At 43.3% G+C, this 21340-nt stretch overlaps 1 protein-coding gene across 4 annotated transcripts in view; it reads right to left on the reverse strand.

Moving 5' to 3' along the window:
• The window catches only part of LARGE1 (LARGE xylosyl- and glucuronyltransferase 1), a 371084-nt gene that overhangs the window by 13791 nt on the left and 335953 nt on the right, over positions 1 to 21340 (reverse strand). For 2 of the 4 annotated variants that reach the window (XM_038396618.2, XM_043519923.1), the window contains exons 12-14: positions 20227 to 20505; positions 10573 to 10719; positions 2414 to 2624 (exon numbers count right to left, since the gene is read on the reverse strand). In XM_038396618.2, the coding sequence (XP_038252546.1) occupies positions 2414 to 2624; positions 10573 to 10719; positions 20227 to 20505 (637 nt within the window). The remainder of the gene's footprint in view (positions 1 to 2413; positions 2625 to 10572; positions 10720 to 20226; positions 20506 to 21340) is intronic. The other 2 variants (XM_043519916.1, XM_043519928.1) reach the window with 2 other exon arrangements.

The raw sequence follows: 21340 nt of genomic DNA on the forward strand, positions 1-21340 counted from the left end.
CAGCCATTCTATCATTTTTCCCAGACTGATGTCAAGCTGACAGGCCTATAATTATGGGTCATCCCATTTACCTATTTATAATACTGGCACAAGATTAGCTTTCTTCTAGTTGTCTGCTTGTGTCTTTAAACTGTAAGTCCTTCAGGTCAGGAACTGTCTCTCTTCTGTGTTTGTAGAGACCAGCACAATGGGGTGGCCATCCCCTTCCCAATTGGGGCCTTTGGGGGCTACCAATATATATATATAAAATACTATTGTCCAGGAGTTATTGTAAGGCTGGGGAAAGTACTTTAAAGCTTGTCCCTAGAGCAAGGAGAATCCCCTTCAGAAAAAAATCCCACCTGCAGGAACCTCACACTCTAACTACAAGTTTGTAAGCCCTTACGAGCAGAGTCTGTCACTAGCTATATATCTGTACAGACCCCAGCACCATGGGCATGTGGTGCTTCCAGAATAATTATAATTATTTCCATCCTGTCTGCCATTTTGACGGGCTATAGCAGCATAGGCCCTCTGTGATGGAGTCTCACACGCAGGCCTCCTGATAGGTGCTGGATTTGCTAAAAAGCACTGAAATCTTTCTCTAAGCTGGGAGGTGACTCTGCCAGCTGAGGCCAGAATACTGAAGCAGCTGCTTAGGCAAAGACCTAATCAGTGGGAGTGGCACCTCCAATGCAGTGGAAAGCTTCCTGGGTGTCCAGCACTATTCCCCTCCCCCACCCACCCCATTTGGAGAGAGGATATTGCTGAGAGGCCTGGTCAGTCTTATCCCACTCCCTAAATCCCCGGCTGATGAGCTGAGGGCTGATAAGCAGTCAGCAATGGCAGGTGGGGGTGGAAAGAAGGATCAAAGTACAAAAAAAGAGGGATAGGGATCCCCTAGCTGAGGCCTAGCCAAGAGAGCAAAGCTCTTTGAGGAAAACCCTCTATAAGCTCTCTTTAGAGGGGAGTGTGTCAAGGAGCTGTCTCCATTGCAAGAGGAGAGACTAATGGGAAGTACTGTAGTCTCAGCCCCGATATAGGGAAAGCCCTGGTTCCAGAAGTTCCTGGCAGAGCTGCCTCAGTGAGCTATTGGGTAGCCCAGTAATTCCAAGTTTTTTTCCAAATGCATCCGATGAAGTGAGCTGTAGCTCACGAAAGCTTATGCTCTAATAAATTTGTTAGTCTCTAAGGTGCCACAAGTACTCCTTTTCTTTTTTCAGTAATTCCAAGTTTCCTCCAGGATGACAGATTCTCGATAGGAGAATAGCCCAGTCTCTCAGCCATTATAAACAAAACATCTTTTAAATATTAGTGTGTTTGGAGGCTGGAGGAGCAAGGAAACACATCCCCAGAGACAGTTCCGTCTCAATAACCATTTAAAAGAACTATGCTACAATCTCCTTTGAAAGAGATTCCACTTTCCTTTGTGTGACGCTGTACATTGGCTGAATGCTGCTGCACAAATAAGCATGAAGGTGTGAGTGCTGTAGGAGAGCTACAACTGGAACTGTAAACCCGCTTACACAGATTAGCAGATAATAAATCAGTACACTGATATTCTCCACAACTGAAGTTTCACTGGTCAGTGTTTGAAAAGTGCATTGTAAAATTAAAGTGTTATGCATGTGCTAAGTATTATTATTAGGATAATATAGTAGACACTATTTTTATTTGGTTAATAAACATGTTTTTCCCTCTACAGCTGAGAATACCCCCATTGGGAATATCCTTATGTAACATAAAGGGCCTGATTGTGGCCCAGCCCAATGTGACTGTGCAGAGGTGTAAGCAGGGGTATAAACGTCCCCCTCAATGCACACACAGAGACGTGCATACATGGACACACCCATCCCTGCACAGTCTCCCTGCCTCTCAGCTGCAGGCACGATGGGGAAAGCAGGGGTTGCATGCCTTGTACTCTACCTCTCATAGAGTGGCCAACACAAATGAGCCAGTGTATGTTAGTAAGTACCTGCTAATGATCAGGGTCAGTAGCCCAGAAGGAAGTGGGGAACAGGGGAAGGAAATGTGCTTCTCTGAGATGACAGACTCCTCTTAGATTTGATAAATCAATTAAATGAGGCACAACTTTTAATGCTCAGCCAATACTAAACAAGGATTTTCTCTCTTAGATGAAAGTAACCAGTTACAGAATCCAGTATGGCTGGCTGAATAATTCGGTGACATGGAATCTGAATCCACTTCCACAGTACAAGGGTTTCATATAAAAACCATATCCCTGCCTCTGGAAATTTCCACTACATGCATTCGACGAAGTGGGTATTCACCCACGAAAGCTTATGCTCCAACACGTCTGTTTGTCTATAAGGTGCCACAGGACTCTTTGCCACTTTTACAGATCCAAACTAATCCCTCTGTTATAAAAACCATGCATCTCACTAAGAATCTCATTAAGAAGAGGTCTCCTCACCTGTGCATCCAGTTCCATTATGTGAGCTACTTTGTTCCAGCCGAATCCTACAAACCTTCTGTCATACTCCGGGCAGTCCCGCCTCACAACAACATATGGCTCAAAGTCTGCTTCCCACTCAACTTGATAAGGTGTGGTGGCTGTCCGCCATTTGGCAAAGTTCGTTGGTGCATGCCCTTTTGTCCAGACGTGATACCTTGAATATACACAACTTGCATGGGCGTGGGGGAACAGTGAAATAAGACACATCTTGGTAAAACTGCACATTAGCTTTGAGATGGAACCCTTGAAAACAAGGACATTAACTGTACAGTCCGCTATTATTTTTAGGACATATTATAGGCAACTCAATACACTATGACCATTTCTGAAGCATTTTCCAATACAGGTACTCCTCACTTAAAGTCGTCCCAGTTAACGTAGTTTCATCGTTATCTTGCTGATCAATTAGGGAAGATGCTCGTTTAAAGTTGTACAATGCTCCCTTATAACGTTGTTTGGCAGCTGCCTGCTTTGTCCACTGCTTGCAGAAAGAGCAGCTGCTTGGAGCTGGCTGGTGGGGGCTTGGAACCAGGGTGGGCCGGCAGCACCTGTATCAGCTCCCTGCTCCCCTAAGTTCCCTGTGCAGCAGCTGCCCAGCAGGCTGTCAATTGCTGGCAGTTCAGCTGTCCCTCCCCCCTCTGCCTTGGAGCTGCTCCCCAAGCCTCCTGCTTGCTGGGAGGGGGGCAAAGGAGAGGGGCTAATGTCAGGGTGTCTCCCTCCCCCTTTCTCCTGCACCCCCACTTACCCCATCTCCATAGAGCGGGGGGGGGGGGAAGGGGACACGACAGGGCTCAGGATGGAGGAAGCTTCCTGGCAGCAGCTGTGGTTTCAGCTTACTGATTAATTTAACAAGATAGTGTACTTAAGAGTGGGTCAGTGTACTTAAAGGGGAAATGCGCATCTCTCTCTCTCTCTCTCACACACACACACACACACACACACACACACACACAGTGTGGGTCTCTGTCTGCCATGTTGTCTCCCCTCCCTCCATTCCTGCTGCCTTGTAGAGTGTGAGGCTACATTAACAATGAGTTATCCCCTTGAGGGCTCAGCCAACTGCTAGTTCATCATTTAGCAGTAAGGCATTCCCTGGGAAATATCCCACCCTCTGACTTCACCACCTCAACCAAGCTTCACAATCATCATTGCTGTGTACAGTATTGTTTGTTTAAAACTTATACTGTGTGTGTATATATATATATATACACACACACACACACTATATATGGTCTTTTGTCTGGCAAAAAAATTTTCCCCCTGGAACCTAACCCCCACTATTTACATTAATTCTTTTGGGGAAATTGGATTCACTTAACATCGTTTTGCTTAAAGTCACATTTTTCAGGAACATAACTACAACATTAAGTGAGGAGTTACTGTACTTTTATGTGCTTGATACTTATACATACCAGGCTGATGAAGTTAACTGACAAAAAGACAATTATCAAAAGGGCTATCCATGACTGATACTGAGAAACAATAATTATGGAAAACACAAGGGATGTATCTACACTACAAAATTTTTTATCCATTTCCCAGCAATGGTGCGGTGCCATCAATGCTGGAAAATAGGTATGTAATTGTGTAGTTCATTTAAAGCTTTTGAAAGTTAGCTATTACAGTTCCATGGTGATGAGAATTATATATTTTATATTTACATTTGTAAGTTGTGCAAGAGACACCTGGAGCTCTGAACAAGTGCCTCTTTTTTATTATTATTGTAAGAACCCAAATAAATAATTACACTAATATGTAAAAGCCTAGACAAATGCTCTCCATGATACTACAGATATCATTTTATCCAACATGATTCTATGTAAGACCATCAATTCAATTTATAAGAAAGGATCCTTTAATATTTTGTTAATCTTATTTATGTCATGGCAGGTCTCTTCCAAGCACAGCTTGAATTCACCCCACTAACACAAGGATCAATGATTCTCTTGCCCTTTTACTCTTCTTACACCTTTCCAGAAATCACTGAGACAGGCTCTTGCTGCAGAACCATGGATTAAATCAAGAAAAAAACAACATAAGACAGGTGATCTGTATTGTAGTATTTTAAGATTTATAACAGACAAGCAAAACAAACATGCAGTTGTGCAATATAAGGCACCTTGACTTCAAGGGGACAGACAACTTGTGCGTAAAGTGAAACACGTGCGTAACTATTTGCAGATTTAGGGCCTAGATCCTAATATTTTGATCTCAGAGGTCTGGATAACATTACAAACTATGAAGAACCAGGAACACAGAGGTAAAAATTACAGCCTTAGAGTTTACATTTTGTATGTATCTTATTGTTTATAGTACCTAGAGAAACCGAAAGAAACTAAAGTTCATTTTCTCTCTTCATCCTGGAACAGAACAGTGCAGGAGGGAAATGACTATCAGGAAATTATTTTACTATACATTAACTGATGTTCTTTTAAGCTGTGAAGGTTTCACTTTTATATGTTGTTGTTATTATTATCATCATCATAGTTAAACAGGTTGCATCACTTCAATGAGACTGGCTAACTAGTAGCACAGAGCCATTCAATTCTAAAAAGAAAAGGAGTACTTGTGGCACCTTAGAGACTAACAAATTTATTAGAGCATAAGCTTTCGTGAGCTACAGCTCACTTCATCGGATGCATTTGGTGGAAAAAACAGAGGAGAGATTTATATACACACACACAGAGAACATGAAACAATGGAAAAGGAGTACCCGTGGCACCTTAGAGACTAACAAATTTATTAGAGCATAAGCTTTCGTGAGCTACAGCTCACTTCATGAAGTGAGCTGTAGCTCACGAAAGCTTATGCTCTAATAAATTTGTTAGTCTCTAAGGTGCCACGGGTACTCCTTTTCTTTTTGCAAATACAGACTAACACGGCTGCTACTCTGAAACCTGTCATGAAACAATGGGTTTATCATACACACTGTAAGGAGAGTGATCATTTAAGATAAGCCATCACCAGCAGCAGGGGGGGAAAAGGAGGAAAACCTTTCACGGTGACAAGCAAGGTAGGCTAATTCCAGCAGTTAACAAGAATATCAGAGGAACAGTTGGGGGTGGGGTGGGGGGGGGAGAAATACCATGGGGAAATAGTTTTACTTTGTGTAATGACTCACGATGAAAGGTTTTCCTCCTTTCCCCCGCCCCTCCCGCTTCCTCCCCCCTGCTGTTGGTGATGGCTTATCTTAAGTGATCACTCTCCTTACAGTGTGTATGATAAACCCATTGTTTCATGTTCTCTGTGTGTGTATATAAATCTCTCCTCTGTTTTTTCCACCAAATGCATCCGATGAAGTGAGCTGTAGCTCACGAAAGCTTATGCTCTAATAAATTTGTTAGTCTCTAAGATGCCACAAGTACTCCTTTTCTTTTTGCGAATACAGACTAACACGGCTGCTACTCTGAAACCTGTCATTCAATTTCTAAGTCACTGGTTTGACTTTCCAGGCTGCGAGAGATCAAAACCTTTACCATCTATTGAGAGAGACGAGTTAAGTAAGGGAATATCTTCTTTTGGACCAATTTCTGTTGATGGAAGATACAAGATTTCAAGCTTCACAGAGCTCTTCTTCAGGTCTGGGCAAAAGCTTGCACATTCCATCAACAGAAATTGGTCCAATAAAAGATATTTCATCACCTACCTTATCTCACTCATATTCTGGCACCGACACAATTTTACCATCTGTTGGCCATTTGATGTCTTTAGGAAATGAGTTGGTAGTCTCAATCCAGGCCCTAGTGAAATAAACCACAATCATAATAGGTGTTTTAAATCTGAGGTAGGATTGTGGGGAATGCAGCATTTTCCCTCATCCCTCCTCTAGCATTTTGAAAGTAGTAAATAAATAAATAAATAAAACTTACTATTTAACAGTTGTAGTGATCTGAATTTTCAAAGCACCCTACAAATGAGAGCTAATTAATTAATTCCTGCAGAGAATCCGGCTAGTGCTGCAGCTTTTGCCCATAATGCTTCCCCAGTGGCAACAGGAAGAGCAGAACATGAAACTGACCAGAGTTGTATCACTTTCCCTCTACAGCTATTGAGGGCCCCAATCACATAGTACTATAGGCAGGAGCAGCAGCATAGGTATCCCTGGGAGGGAGGGAGAGAGAGAAAGAAGAGAAAACCAAAAGGGAAGAGCAAAACAGGATAAAGAAGAGCACTAGAGAAAAAGATCAGGAAGGGAGCGGAGGAGACAAAAGCAAATTAGAAGGGAAGGCAGTGGGGGAAAAGGAGGGGAGAAGGTGAGTGAAAGGAAAGTGGAAATGCTTATTAAAGGAGGGAGGAACTACATGCTCCCTGTCCAATCAATGCATTTCCTTGGGAGGTTTCCAAACCTATGGATGAGAGGGTAGTTCATTCTCTAAGTCTATTCAGTTCTTGGAATCTCTGACTCAACAGCTGACTATAAGATGCCAATCAATGCAGCAGTCACAGTGGTTCTGTGATGCGGCCACCTGTGCACAAGAAAATAAACTGAGACCAACAAATCATTTTGCCCAGAAAATTCAGCTTCTTTAAAAGCACCTGAAATTCCACTGTTAGTGTCAGTATTTTTCTCAGTGTAACAGGGTCTCTAAATAGATCAAGGATTTTGCATTTGCTTCTTCGGCATGACTTAGCTCAATATGATGGGATCACATGGAGAAACCACACACATTGGCAGCTAAGAGTGTATAACAAGATAATAATCCTATTATTGTGCTTCTGAATGAGGGGGAAAAATCTAGTTATTAAGTGGATGAACTCTGGGATCAGATATCATATTTGCTGGGAACCCAGTGCAATAACTGTGCAGTTCCTATATCAAGTGGATATTGTATCTTGTAGCAGATACGTCTGGTAAGGGAAGAGAAAGAGGGAGGTGGATGTGGGATGCTGAAATAAGGTCACTATAGACTGATTATGAAAGAATAATTGGGTTTGTAGCCATCTTTCTGATAGTTCAGGAATATATATAAGCCAAAACTGGGTCTTGGTTACAGGCTAACTATCTTGTGAAATTTTAGCTCTGCTGAAGTTATTTAGATACTGTTAAAAAGATCTCAACCCAAAAGGAGCTACTGTAAAATGGTCATTTTTACCAGACATTTGTCACAGAGACATAGTAGTGAGATTCATCAGTATTATTGTCTCTTGTATCAGTATTATTGTCTCTTCGGCATGCAAACCAGCATCCCCAGTTTTCTCATGAAGATCCTTTTCCTCCAAGTACTTGAACATGTGCTTAACTTTAAGCACATGAGCAGTCCCATTGGCTTCAGTGGGAATACTGATGTGGTTATGGGCTGGGGCCTCAACCAGTTTATCAGTCATTGCTAGTTACACTGTCTCAGTATGGTGCTTTCTTTTACCTTCTGTACCTTCATTATCCTTGTCAGAGTCCACCTGAAGCACAGTCCCTTATCCTTGGGACATTACCCAGTACTAAGTAGATACATCTTGCCAAGGCACAATAAAAACTAATACCATGAAACAAAGAATGATTTCACAAGCTATTCCCCTGGTGCAAAGGTTTTTCACACAGCACCTCTTGGCAACTGTGAAAGCGTCAATGACTTTTGTGTTTATGTGGATGTGTGTGTATGTGTGTGTGGATGTGTGTGTAGGGGTAGTTGTGGGAAGGATGTAATTGAGAGCCGCTTTGTATTTTTCAGCAGCCCAGAGGCAGAAAAGGTCACAATTTGGAAAAGAGAGGTGACAAAAGCAATTTCACTGAGGAAAAGATTGTAATCTAGCATGTGGTGTGAGGATCTGGGATGCTGCAGGCATGATCAGCAATCACTGTCACAGCAGTCCTCCTCCCAGCTCACTACCGCTAGCTTGGCTTCAACTTGCAGCGTTATTAAAAGCACCTTGAAAATGTAGGTGGACATGCTCAGCCCCGATCCCAGTTGCTGTTGCCTGCTGATAGATTTGACCAATATGATGAGACAGAGACGATTAGGAGAGTGTTTATAAAATATGTCCTACGTAAGTACAAAAGATCTACTGCAGGCCTGACATCTTTCCCCTGTTCTCATTCAGTCCTTACTTGGATCAAATCCCCAATGAAGTTACAGGGAGTTTAGAAAGGACTTCAGGATTTGGCTGTGTGCATGTAACATACATATATACTATATAGCCTGAAGATGAGGCCCATAGTGGAAAATCACTATGGTGCAGGCTGAAAATGTGATTGTCAATGGAATATAAGATCTGAAGTAAAATCTTGAGGGTATTATTTCTCACTAGAGGTTATTTTTTCACCTAAGAGGGAAAGTTATTTTCTATAAACAAACCTCAAGTTAATCTATAAATTGCTACACAGTTAAGGAGCAATGGAAGGAGAGAGGAGAGCAAACTTTCCCCACACCCTTGAGATTTTTTTTCCCAGGGGCTGATATAACACCTCTATTCTTTCTCCTACCTTTCAGTTGCCTTGAGTTTCTTGTTTCCAAGTAAATCAAAGACAGTGGTACCATCAAAACAATGTACTTCAGGATCATATGAACCACCTGCTGTGGTGTCTGTAGAAAGCAGCTGGCAAAAAAGTTGCGAGTGCACCTCAGAAGATGCTGCAGCTTAGCAACATGAAAGAAACCCACTGCAAGTGGAGAGGTATGAAATACAGGTAATGGGGGAAGAGCAGCATCTGCCACAAGAACAATTTGTGAGAAGAGGAAAGACAAGGGGAAAGGAGAGGAAGATTTCCACTGAATAATAATGATAATACCATCTAGCTCTTATATAATGGTTTTCATCTATAGCTCTCACAGCGTTTTAACACAGGAGAGGTAAGCATTATTATCCCCATTTTACAGATGTGAAACTGAGGCACAGGGAGGTGAAGTGGTTTGCCAAAGGTCATCCAGGAGGTCAGAGCTGGAAATAGAACCAAGGTCTCCTAGGCCCAGTCTGGTGCTGTATCCAGCAGGCCACACTGCACACTTTCTAGCTTTGTGGCACTTTCAAAATATCCACTCATCCACCCTAGGTAAGTATTATTATTCTCAATTTACAGATGAGGGGACTGAAGCACAGAAGGGAAGTGACATGTCCAAGGCAGGGGTGAAAGTAACACAGAAGACTTACTGGTAAGGGGGCCTGGCTCCGGGCCCCTGGAAGGGGTGGGGCCCCAGGCGGAAGGGGTGGGGCATCAGCCGCCCCCAGCCAGCCCATCCATGCTGCCTGGCCCGCACCGCCCAGGGCTCTGGTGGCAATCTACAAAGGCCCGGGGCTCCGGCTGCTGCTGTGATAGCAGCAGCCGGGAGCCCTGGGCCCTTTTAAATTGCTGGGCCCCAGGGCAGCTGCCCCTTTTACCCCCTCCGTCAGTGGCCCTGCTGGTAGGACCTACTGGCCGGGCTGCCAACGGGAGGTGGGGCAAAAGGGGAAACGATGTTAAAGTGCTGCCATGGCAGTGGTTTAACATCAGCTGCGTACGGGCTGGTACCGTACTTTCAGTACTACAGTACTTGCCTACTTTCACCCCTGATCCAAGGCGACCGAAAGAGTCTGTTTCACAGATGAGTTTAAACCTCAGGTGTTCCTGCCTCCCAGTCTTGTATTCAGACCGACAAAACCACAATGTTTTTCCTTTGCATTGAGAAACATCATTTACTTGTCTAGCTGCTCAGTAGCTTATAAAAGACCCATGACCATTCAGCCTTTTAAAAAATTGATTAATCAGTCAATATTAGGGCCAGCTGGTGAACAGTAGAAAACTATTTTTTGGTCACATGAATGGTAGTTACCTGGACTGTGCTTAGCCAACAAAGGGTATATTACAAACTCGCTCGTTTAATGCTCTTTCGTGATTTTGCAATGCAATAAAAATGTTGAAAATAAAATAAGGCCAATTTAACAATAGGAGGTTAGACTAGAAGGAAGGGCAAAACCCTCAGGGAAATATTAGTAGATAACATGCAGGGTTTAAAGATGAAATACATGCACCAATCAAGCTGTTCGGGCACTAGATCACTGCCTTTTAATAAAGTGGGGGAAAACCTCAATACATTTCTTAATTGAACTACTGACTGGCCAGGGGAGAGGCAAGCCACATGTCCACAGATGAGCAAGAAGCCAAGGGTGATCACTGCTGGAGGTTCAGTGAAAGCTACTTCTGTTACCTGAATGTGAAGAGGGTTCCCATGTCCAACATAGATAACAGCTCTGCTTTTGACTTGGGGAAGGAAAGGCGGTACCGAAGGGTCTCAAAAGCTGGTATGATCAGAGCTTTCTTGGTATTGGCCAAGTCTAGCTGGATGACAGACTTCCTGGCAGAGAAGAGCAATGAATACAAAGTGGAGAATTTTAACCTGGGCAAATCACAGGGCTTTTCATAGTAAAGAACAAAGAGATGAGAGTTCAAGTGGTGCATTCTACCATGGCACAGCTTTTTCTTGGTGCGCAGTAGTTTTCCTCATCTCATTTAACCTGTTGGTCTAGGAAAAAATTAAGCAATACATTGCTACGAAAGTTTGTAAACTCAAGGTGCACTTGGCTGACTGCCCAATGATATAGGTCTATCTGAATAATAAATTTGAGTAGATCCAGTTGCTTTTCCCTATAAGAGACATTCAGCTGAGTAAAGGCCAAATTCCTTGAACGGTCCTGTTTGTTATTACAGATTATGGAAATAACCAGCCAAGGAATGGCAATTCTAAATTGACATGATTTGGCCAGGACAGTTTGGGACTCTGTATGAGGATACTGGTTACACTTCAGCGTAATTAGTCTCTATGTTCCCAACTCTCTTTCACATTTACACTGGTAAAACCCAGGAATTTAGGAAGAAGTGGCAATTAATTCAGTCAGCATTTCGATTTTCTGACAATGAAAGCTAGGTAAAAGACATCCATTTCTTTAAGGCAGGAGTTTTCAACCTTTTTCTTTCTAAGCCTCCCTCCCACCGTCCCCCCCCCCATTCCCCTGCAACATGGTATAAAAACTTCATGGCCCAGCTGTGCCACAACTGTTCTTTTCTACATATAAAAGGCAGGGCTGGCGTTAGGAGGTTGCAAACAGGGCAATTGCCTAGGGCCCCACGCCACTGGGGGCCCTGTGAAGCTAAGTTGCTCAGGCTTGAACTTCAGCCCTGGTGGCAGGGCTTAGGGCCTCAGGCTTCAGCGGTGGGGCTTTGGCTTTCTGCCCTGGGCCCCAGCAAGTCTAATGCCAGCCCTGCTTGGCGGACCCTCTGAAACCTGCTTGTGGCCCCCAAGGAGCCCTGGACTCCTGGTTGAGAACCACTGCTTACATGAAAGATCAACTGTTCCAGTCAGACAATGTCTCTGCCTTAGGGAAACACACTGTAGTAGAGTCTCGATGGGAGTTTAGCTTCTGGTTTTAAAAGATTTAATTTTTGAAAGTGCTTTGTTCTGGTAATTTTCCTGTCTCCTGGTCTAAATATTGTCCCCAACTTTAAAGGGAGAGAGTCACTCCTCAGACCCTGTGTACTTTTGTACCGTTGCCCTCTACTGGCCCATTGAGCGGTTATTTTGTCCTTGTTTTTAACACTTGTTTAGAGCTCGCACACCACGCAGACTGGGAGCTGGTGCCAATCTAAACGTATTTCACAACACACATGCGTCCTCAAAAATACCATGTGCCAAAACTGTTAGTCTCTGCTCAAGGGGAGGCCCAAGTGTGGAGTAACAAGCTCAGAACTGAGGTGTCCTGTCAGATGCCGCAAATTAAGACTGAGGTCAATTAGCAGAACTGTGTGTATTATGATGATTATTTGTACTGTGGTAGTATTTAGTTCCCCAGCCCCATTGTGCTAGGCACACTGTACAAGTGTAGTACAAAGAGGCAATCCCTGCGCAGAAGAGCTGTGTGTATGTTGCATCCCTTTATCCCACCCTTTGTCTGTTTGCCTATTTTGACTGGGAGCTATTCAGGGAAGAACTGTACAGCACTTAGCACAATGGGGCCTTCATCCTGGGGACTTCAGACTCTGCTGATATACAAATAATTTTAACTACACTATTAATAATAGCAATAACAGAGTAATCTGGCATAACACCTGCCTGCACTGCACGCCGCTCTAGCCAGAGCTATTGGGCCTTCACTTTCCTAAGTAACTAAAAAAAAAGAAAAGAAGTCACTGCTACCGCAAATTGAATCTTACTATACTTGTCAGTAGAAATAACTCTGCCTCAACTTCCCTTTCATTATCTTTGCATTTCATATGAAACATCTGCCTCTCTCCCCATGTCAAACTCAGTTCCCCTTAATAGGATTTACTGTACTAACTTTTATGGTACTGCAATGAGCAACCAAGGACAATGTTGATAAGCGACAAACTATCTTCAGCCTTACGAGATGAAGGATTTGGGAACGCTGTCATAACATCAAAAGGGAACCAACAAGCCACTTTTTTTAGGTCCAGAATAGAAAGAATTCATTCCCACTGCATCAAAGGAGGAGGAGAAAAGGGTTGTTTAATAAAATTTGCATTTTAGGGAATTCATATTAACTTTGCATCCTAGGATTCCCTACAGATCTATTCTATAAAATGAGGCTGTTCTCAATCAGCTAGCTGAAAGTTTGCATTGTTAAAAAGAGCCACTGCCACATTCCAACAAACTTTACAGAACTGAAGGATTTTATCAGCCTCCCATTAAAACTTTCCTGGACTTTTTCCTCTGTTTCCTTCCCCACCACTGCTAATGATCTGCATGTAGATGACTCCTTTAAACAGAGCTTCCTCAGCCTGACAGAATCAATGAATGATGCCAAAATCCAGTGTTTATGACACTCCTAATGATTCTTCCCCCTGCTTTAACTTGCAGTTTCTTTTAGCCCCTCTCAGTATGGAAATCACATTAATTTAGTCTCACTGACACCATTTTAGGACTCCCTGGGCTTGGTTCATCCCCTCGGTTCAGAGATGTGCAAACCTGAGCCAGCAGCCCAGGCTGCTACATCTCAGAGGGTTTCATCCCTGGGGAAGGGCAGGCGGTGTTTGCACTGATGTCCTTCCTTAGGTGTTTTGCCAGGAAATGGCAGCTTTAAATTATGGCTGTTGATATTATTTTTTATTTGTAGGGCGGTAGCATCCAGAAGCCCCAGTCAGGGATTGAGGCCTCATTGTACTAGGCACTGTGCAAACACCAAAGAGCTTATGATCCAATTTTAGATATAATAAGTGGGTGTAACAAACAAAGAAGTATGAGGGAAAGAAGAGGGAGGACAAGGGTGACAGCAGCAGCACCATGTGGTTATGTAGAAGACGATGTCTGCATAACTAGATAGTTGCAGTGCACTCATTTCTTAAGTTATTAGATAGAAATAAAATAATATTTATATCGGTAATCCTTACAGCCATTGGCAGTGGGTCATTAACTGTAGGTATCGTGGCAGAGGAGGGACTTGAGAATGGGCTGGAAGGAGGCGAGGACAGTAGTTTTATTGATTAGTAGGGGAAAACATTCCATGCATAGGGGTGGCATGGAGGAAACCAAAAAGGAACACACAAATGGGTGAAGGAGGCTGGAGTCACTGACATGATGGACACGGTGGAGTCAATGCAAAAAGATGGAAGAGTGGTTAAATGGAGAGGGGAAGAGTTCTGAAGGGCCGTAAAGATAAGAAACTTGAATTGGATGCAGCAGCAGAAGAACCACCAGTGGAGATGCTCCAAGAGGGAGGCGACATGGTCAGGATGATCCCAGCAGCAGAGCAGTGGTACCATGGAATGAATGTTAGGGGGAGCTGAGGTGGGCATTAGGAAACCCAGACAGGAGGGGATTGCATTTTAGTCAAGACGGGATTTGATGCTGGCCCGAGCAAGAGTTTTAGCATTGTGGATCTTAGAAATGTCCTGGTGGAGGAAATGCCATGATCTGGATATGGCCCTGATTTGTGGGCCTAGAGAGAGCGGGAGTAAGAGTCACAGATGACATCCAGGTTATAGGCCTGAGTAATGGGGAGGATGATGGCACTGACGGCTGTGACAAGGAGAGGGGGAAAAGTGAGTTCCATTTTGGACATGTTGAGTGTAAGCGGGTGGTAACACAGCCACAAGCAAAAGCCAGGGAGATAGGCCAAGGTGTGGGACTGGACAGAGGGAGACAGGTCAAGAGTAGAGAAGTAAATTTGTGAGTCATTTGCATAAAATGAGAATTGAAGTAATGTGAGTGAATGAGGTCCCTGGAGAGAATTGGGCAGATGTTCCACCCTGGGATGCAGAAGGGGCACTACAGAGGGATACTTGCTGCTCCCTAATCCTGAGCTGCCTGGTCCCATTGCACGTTAGAGCTGTGGGGGAGGAGCTCTAATGTGCATAAAGTCTATAGAGGGCTTTATGCCATGAAGGATCGGGGGGAATAGACTTCCACTCTACCCTGCCTTCTCCCCAACTCACCAGAATGCCCCTTCCCATATGAGGGGCCGGAGAGGACTGCTGGTGCAGAAAGCTGTGGAGCAGCCTCTGCTGTCTAACTTTGGCTGCCTTAAGTCCAGTGAGAACTGGAGACCCTAGCCTGGCACACAGGAGGAGAAGACTAGGGAACCAAGGATGGAGCCCTGTGGAACGTCCGCCAGAAGTGGGAGAGGAGAGGAAGAGGGCCTGTTAGGATACAGATATTCAGGCCTGTCTGTAAAGGCCTGTACTCTAAGAATTTAGGTGTATTCTTATCACTTGGCTAGTTATAGAGGTATAAAAGAAAGAATCAAAATCACTGTCTGCCGGTGTAAGAGCCTTCTCTTACTGTGACAGTCTGAGGCCCTGTTCTTAGGCTAAGGCCTTTGGCTAAGCAACAGAGGCAGCCATAAGCTGGGAAGCGACCGGTCACCTCCTCACATTCCAAACTAGTCAATATGGGGCTGATAGGAAGGTGATCTGATCTATCGCCTCCAGAGAAAGGGAAGAGCCTAGAAGATGTAAAAGGAAATGTAGGTTTGATTTTTGAAGTATTCCACTATTTAGTGGGAAAGGTGAGCTAATAAGGGATATCATCAAGAAGGCTGAGGATTTAAGGCCTCTTATGCTTCAGTCTTCACTAAAAAGGTTAACTGTCACCAGATACTTAACACAATTAACAGTAACAACAAAGGGGAGGGAACACAAGCCAAAATAGGGAAAGAAGAGGTTAAAGAATATTTAGATAAGTTAGATGTATTCAAGTTGGCAGAGCATGAGGAAATTTATCCTAGGATACTTAAGAAACTAGCTGAAGCAATCTCCGAACCATTAGTGATTATCTTTGAGGGCGGGTAAAGATTCTACATGACAGGAGAAGGGCAAACATAGTCCTCTCTTTACAAAGGAGAATTGGAATTATAGACCAGTCAGCCTAACTTCCATACCTGGACAGATACTGGGACAATCAATTTGTTAGATCCTAGAGGATAACAGAGTCATAAGAAAGAGCCAACAGGGATCTGTCAAGAACAAATCATGCCAAACCAACTTAATTTCCTTCTTTGACAGAGTTACTGGCCTAGCAATAGAAGGAAAGTTGTAGATGTGATGTATCTTCATTTTAGTAAGGCTTTTGACACAGTCCCACATGACATTCACATAAGCACACTTGTGAAATATGGTATGGATGCGTGCATAACTGGTTGAAAGACTGTACTCAAAAAGTAATTATCAATGATTCACTATTGAACTAAGTGGATTTATCTAGTGGAGTCCCAATGGGGTCTGTCCTCGGTTTGGTACTATTCAATATTTTCATTAATGACTTGGATAATGAGTTCCACAGAAAAACCCAGAAGGAAATTAATAATTCTGTTTTCAGAGCATAGTTTGAATAGTGTGCAGTTATGGATGACACCAAGCTGGAAGGGGTTCCAAGTGCTTTGGAGGAGAGGATCAGAATTCAAAATGACCATGTCAAATTGGAGAATTGGTCTGAAATCAACAAGATGCAATTCAATAAAGATAAGTTCAAAGTACTACACTTTGGAAGGAAAAATCAAATGCACAAATACAAAATTGGGATTAATTGGCAGGACAGTAGTACTGCAGAAAATTATCTGGGTGTCACAGTGGATTACAAATTGAATATGAGTCAACAACGTGATGCAGTTGTGGAAAAGGCTAATATAATTCTAGGGTGTATTAACAGGTTGTTGCATGTAAGACACAGGGGATGACTGTCCAATTGACATTGGTGAGGCCTCAGCTGGAATACTATGTCCAGTTCTGGGCACCACACTTTAAGAGATATGTGGACAAATTGGAGAGAGTCCAGAGGAGTGCAATAAAAATGTAAACGGTTTAGAAAACCTGATCTATGAGGAAATGTTTTAAAAAAAGGGCATGTTTAGTCCTGAGAAAAGCAGACTGAGTCGGAACCAGGTAACAGTCTTCAATATGTGAAGGGCTGTTACAAACAGGACGGTGATCAATTGTTCTCCATGTCCTCTGACTGCTGAATCTGCAGCAAGGAAGGTTTAGGTTAGATAATAGGGAAAACTTTCTATCTATAAGGATAATTAAGCTCTGGAACAGGCTTCCAAAGGAGGTTGTGAAATCCCCATCACTGGAGGTTTTTAGAACAGGATAGACAAACACGTGTCAGGGATGATTTAGGTGTACTTGGTCCTGCCTCAGTGCAGGGGACAGGACTACATGACCTGTTGTGGTCCCTTCCAGGCTTATGTTTTGATTACAGTGTAAACTGTTCAAACCCACCTGGGTACATACCCACATTGCTAGCCCATGCCGAGGTCTGTGCTGCTGCATCTTCACTTCCATTTTGGGCCATACTAACTATATTAAAGCTAGCATGGGTATGTCTACCTGTGTTACAATCACACCTTCAATTGCAGTGTAGACATTCTCACAGAAAGGTGAATAGCCTAATCCTAAATGCCCTGAATTGAATGGGAGTCTTTCCACTGACTCAAATGGGGCTCAGACCAGGCCTAAAGTGACTTGTCCAAGACTAATTTACAAATCAGTGGCAGAGCTGGGTTGGAACCTGAGAGTTCCCTGTCCTATGCTCAGTCCATCAGATAATTCTTCCTCTCTGCAAAACCAACAAATACACCTGACAAATAAAACTAACAGCTACTTTGTGAAGTTTGTCTCCCATTGAACACAGTGCATGCACAGTGCATGGCGGCCAAAAATATTTCACATTTCATGCTAGAGAGGGGCAGGTATAAATCCAGAGGAACACAGAGAGGATATAAACTCCCAGTGTGTCAGTGGATGTGAGGAGTATATTTGAGACAGGTAAGCCAGGAGGGAACCTTCGCACTAGCCACTGCAGCTGTAGATGCTCTAGAGAAAGAACCTGTCTAGTTATTTCATGCTAAAAAACCTCTACGATGATTCAAATATAGTACTCACAGCTACCAAAAAGGAGCCTTTGGCTTTGGGGTAATGCTGAGGTGATCTGAGTGACAGATGACTGAATGCTGCGGGTGACAAAAGAATTCTACTCAGGACACACTATAAAAGTGATTTTAGTATTGTAAACTGAAAGTCTCTGAACTCTACATGTCTTTCTCCTCGTACTCTATAGTATTGAAGGGAGGGGGGAAAAGTTCTGATGGAGATCAAATGCACTGATGTGACCTTCTATAAATAGCTGTGAAAAATCTCAAATCTAGCTGCTGGCAACATACATCTAGAGTAATGGCCAGACCTTCTCCAGCTTGGGCCAAGTCATTGACATAGGGCGTTTCTGAAAGCATACGTTCATTATATCATTACATCTCCCCCATCCCATACTTCTTACCAGGAGGACTGTCAATATACAGTATGGATAAATCAATGTATTATCAGAGGGACTTTCCCTTTATAAGAGCCAGGACTTAAGCATCATACATTATTTCTGTCGCCCTATTATTACTGTACGTGGGGGGACAGAAATGAATGCATGCATGGGCAGCCCTAAAGAACAATTTCTGCCATTCAGATGTATATTACTAATCAACTACCTACAGAAGGTACCACTATGAACTCCAGTGAAAAAGTACACCATTATTTAAAACAGGCTGGAAGCTTGCAATGCTATTTTGCTTAAAACTGCTCATTATTTAACAAAAAGTCCTTCACAAAATGCCCTTTTGTAAAGGGCCAGATTAGCAATTAGCAAGGAAGGTCAGATTAGCAATTCTGACCTTCCTGAGCAACAGGGAATCACAGTTAAGAGTCTGACTGGTGTGAGAGCTGCATGAACATTTGTGGAACATCACACACCAGCTGCAACTTTCAGTGGAAATCTTCTCTCTTCCTAATGGCACCACTAGGTGGGGCTCTCCATTTAGTCATCTGAAGCAAATTCAGACTGAAAATTATTTCTATCCTTCAGAGTCTCAAGTATATTTCTCCACATTATCGTCCTGTTCCTCCTTTCTTCTTGCCTTTTAGTGCTGTCTTCCGTTACTGTACCTCTGAGCAGTGGGAAGGAATGCTTTCTCTGGAACACATGCCAATGTCATAGCCACGGGGGCCTCTTTCAGAGCTCTAATTGGAAGTCAATCAACAGAAAGCATGGGGCATGTATCATATGAGACATAGGCACCAAAGAAAAGAAGAGCTAATAATAATAATCCCTTTGCATGTCCTGAGAGGGTCATCCTGGGGGAAGGAACAGAATTGTTCTGTAATTCTTACACCATAAAAGAGCAGAAGGAGACATTCTTAAAATAGGTGAGAAACACAGGGATAAACTAAGAGCTGACACCAGAGGGTGTAACTCCCTTGGTTTTAATGCAGTTAAGTGCATGTACACCCATGACATGGGATAAAAGGTGATTTACAAGGTGAATGGGATAAAAGTAGGAATCAGATTGCATCCAAATGGTGCAGGGATCTTCTACAGCCAAACAGCTCACCTCATTGTGTGTCTGTGTGAGATGAAAAAAAACTGAATGAGCTGTGAATTTGAGGTGAACGCTTTCCTGCATCAATCCCATTCATTGAAATGTGTATTTCTCTTTATATTCAAAGAGCCCGGGCCTGTGCAATTAAACTGAATGTCTGCATATTTGGAACCCTTGTTGGATGACTTTGATCAAATGTTACCAATTTTTGAGAGAGATGAAGAGCAAAGGAAAAATGACATTCAATAGGGATTAAGGAATTGAAATCCTTCTGTCTGACCAGAGGGTGTCCTCCTTGCCCCACACACTTGGCTCTGGTGTCAGCCTCTCTTTGTAGAGAGAAAAAGTCTCCATTAAGGGAGGCTGTGTTAAATGATCAGAGGTCCAGAGTTCACTCAGTCAAGTGTGTTCACATTCATTACTATACCCCTTCCAATTTCAGTACACTAATTATGCTGCCTTGACAGGCTCTTGTCTTGCAATCGTATATCAAACCTGCTTGGATCATAACCTCATTTCCAGGCTACAGTGCTGGGTTAACAGTACCTCATGCGGAGCACAACTTCAATAACATTTTGCATGTTTCCTCTGTCAGAGACATCCTAGAACCCTACACACTAGAGATGGAAAAGACCTAATAGGTCACCCAGCCCATCTCCCTGGTAACACAGGAAGCTACTACACATTTACTAGTGCTTGGTCCAATATAATTTTCAAATTGCCAAGTAATGAGGGCCTTCCACCACTTCCCTTGGAATTATTCCCCAGTCTCATAGAGCTCACTGTTTCTCTCAGTTTTTCCTTTCTTCACTTCATCCAATTATGTCTAGTTATACCCCTTCTGCCACCCTAAATAATTCCTCTCCCCTGCTTGGTGTTCGCAAATTTCTAATATCCGAAGCTATTATGCTCCACTTAGGGCCTGACCCAACTGTTTCACTGTGTGTGTGTGGGGGTGGGGGGGTACATGAACAGCCTCACCCTATATTTACCTGAGGTATTCGTAGAGTCCATACATGGGCAAGAAGTCAATGTCAGACAAGAACATGTATGGTGTGCTGATGTGCTTCATGGCCACATTCCGCAGGAGATTCACAGGATAGAACTGGCCCTCCTTGTACACTATATGGTACCCAACATTGCGTCGGCTCATGAGGACTTCCGAGCCCTGGGCATAGCGCAGGAATTGTTGGGCCTCTGCATCAGAAAGATAGAGTGCCAGGCTGATTGGACCCTCCCAATGTTTGCAGATAGCTTCAAGCATCTGGAGCCTGAAAGAAGAAGGGGAAGAATCAAAAAAGGGAAATGGATATCTCTGGGACTCTTCCTGCCATAGGCCATGATGCTGCATGAAGGCCTGCACAGGTAGACTCCTGTACCTATGTGAAGTCCCACTGAAATCAGTGGGGCTCTGTGCAGGTACAGGGATCTGCCTGAGTAGTTTCACTTACAGATGCGGGCCTTATGATCCAAGGTGGTGCTGAGTGCTCTCATCTTTCACTGAAGTCAAGGTAACCTCAAATAGTAAGGTTTTGTAGCTCCTTTCAAGCAGCTGGTGGAAGGGAACAGATGTAGAAGCCCGTAATGCACTTGGCTGGTATAATACTACAAGGACCCTGGAAGGGCAGGGTCCTAAAAGGTTTTGAGAGGGAATGATATTTGAAGGTCATACAATGTGATGGATTGGGTGATTACTGCATTTTATGAAAATTCCTACCGACCAAAAGAAAACATACTGTCAGGACAATGTCACAAAGATGGCACATCTTCAGAAATGGGATGGGGTATGTGGGGTGTGTGGAAGAGGTGGAGTGGCAGGAGGGGGGGTTGGACCATGGAGTATAAACAGAAAACATTTCAAACAGAAATAGCCTTTAAAATATCAATTTGTAGAATTTTTAATGATTTCTCTCCAAGCTTTTATGCCATTGACTTTTAAAAACATATTTTATGAATAATATTTTTAAAAAACTCATACACCAGTGATGACATTATTGACAAAAACACCAAACAGAGATTCCATACACAGAACTAAATTAAAACCTATCTGGTCAAAATGCTCTAAACACTCCGGGCAGTTTATAGAGGGACCTATAGAGATTAAGA

This window comes from Dermochelys coriacea, chromosome 1 (genome assembly GCF_009764565.3).
Source record: "Dermochelys coriacea isolate rDerCor1 chromosome 1, rDerCor1.pri.v4, whole genome shotgun sequence".
NCBI classification, from domain to species: Eukaryota; Metazoa; Chordata; order Testudines; family Dermochelyidae; genus Dermochelys; species Dermochelys coriacea.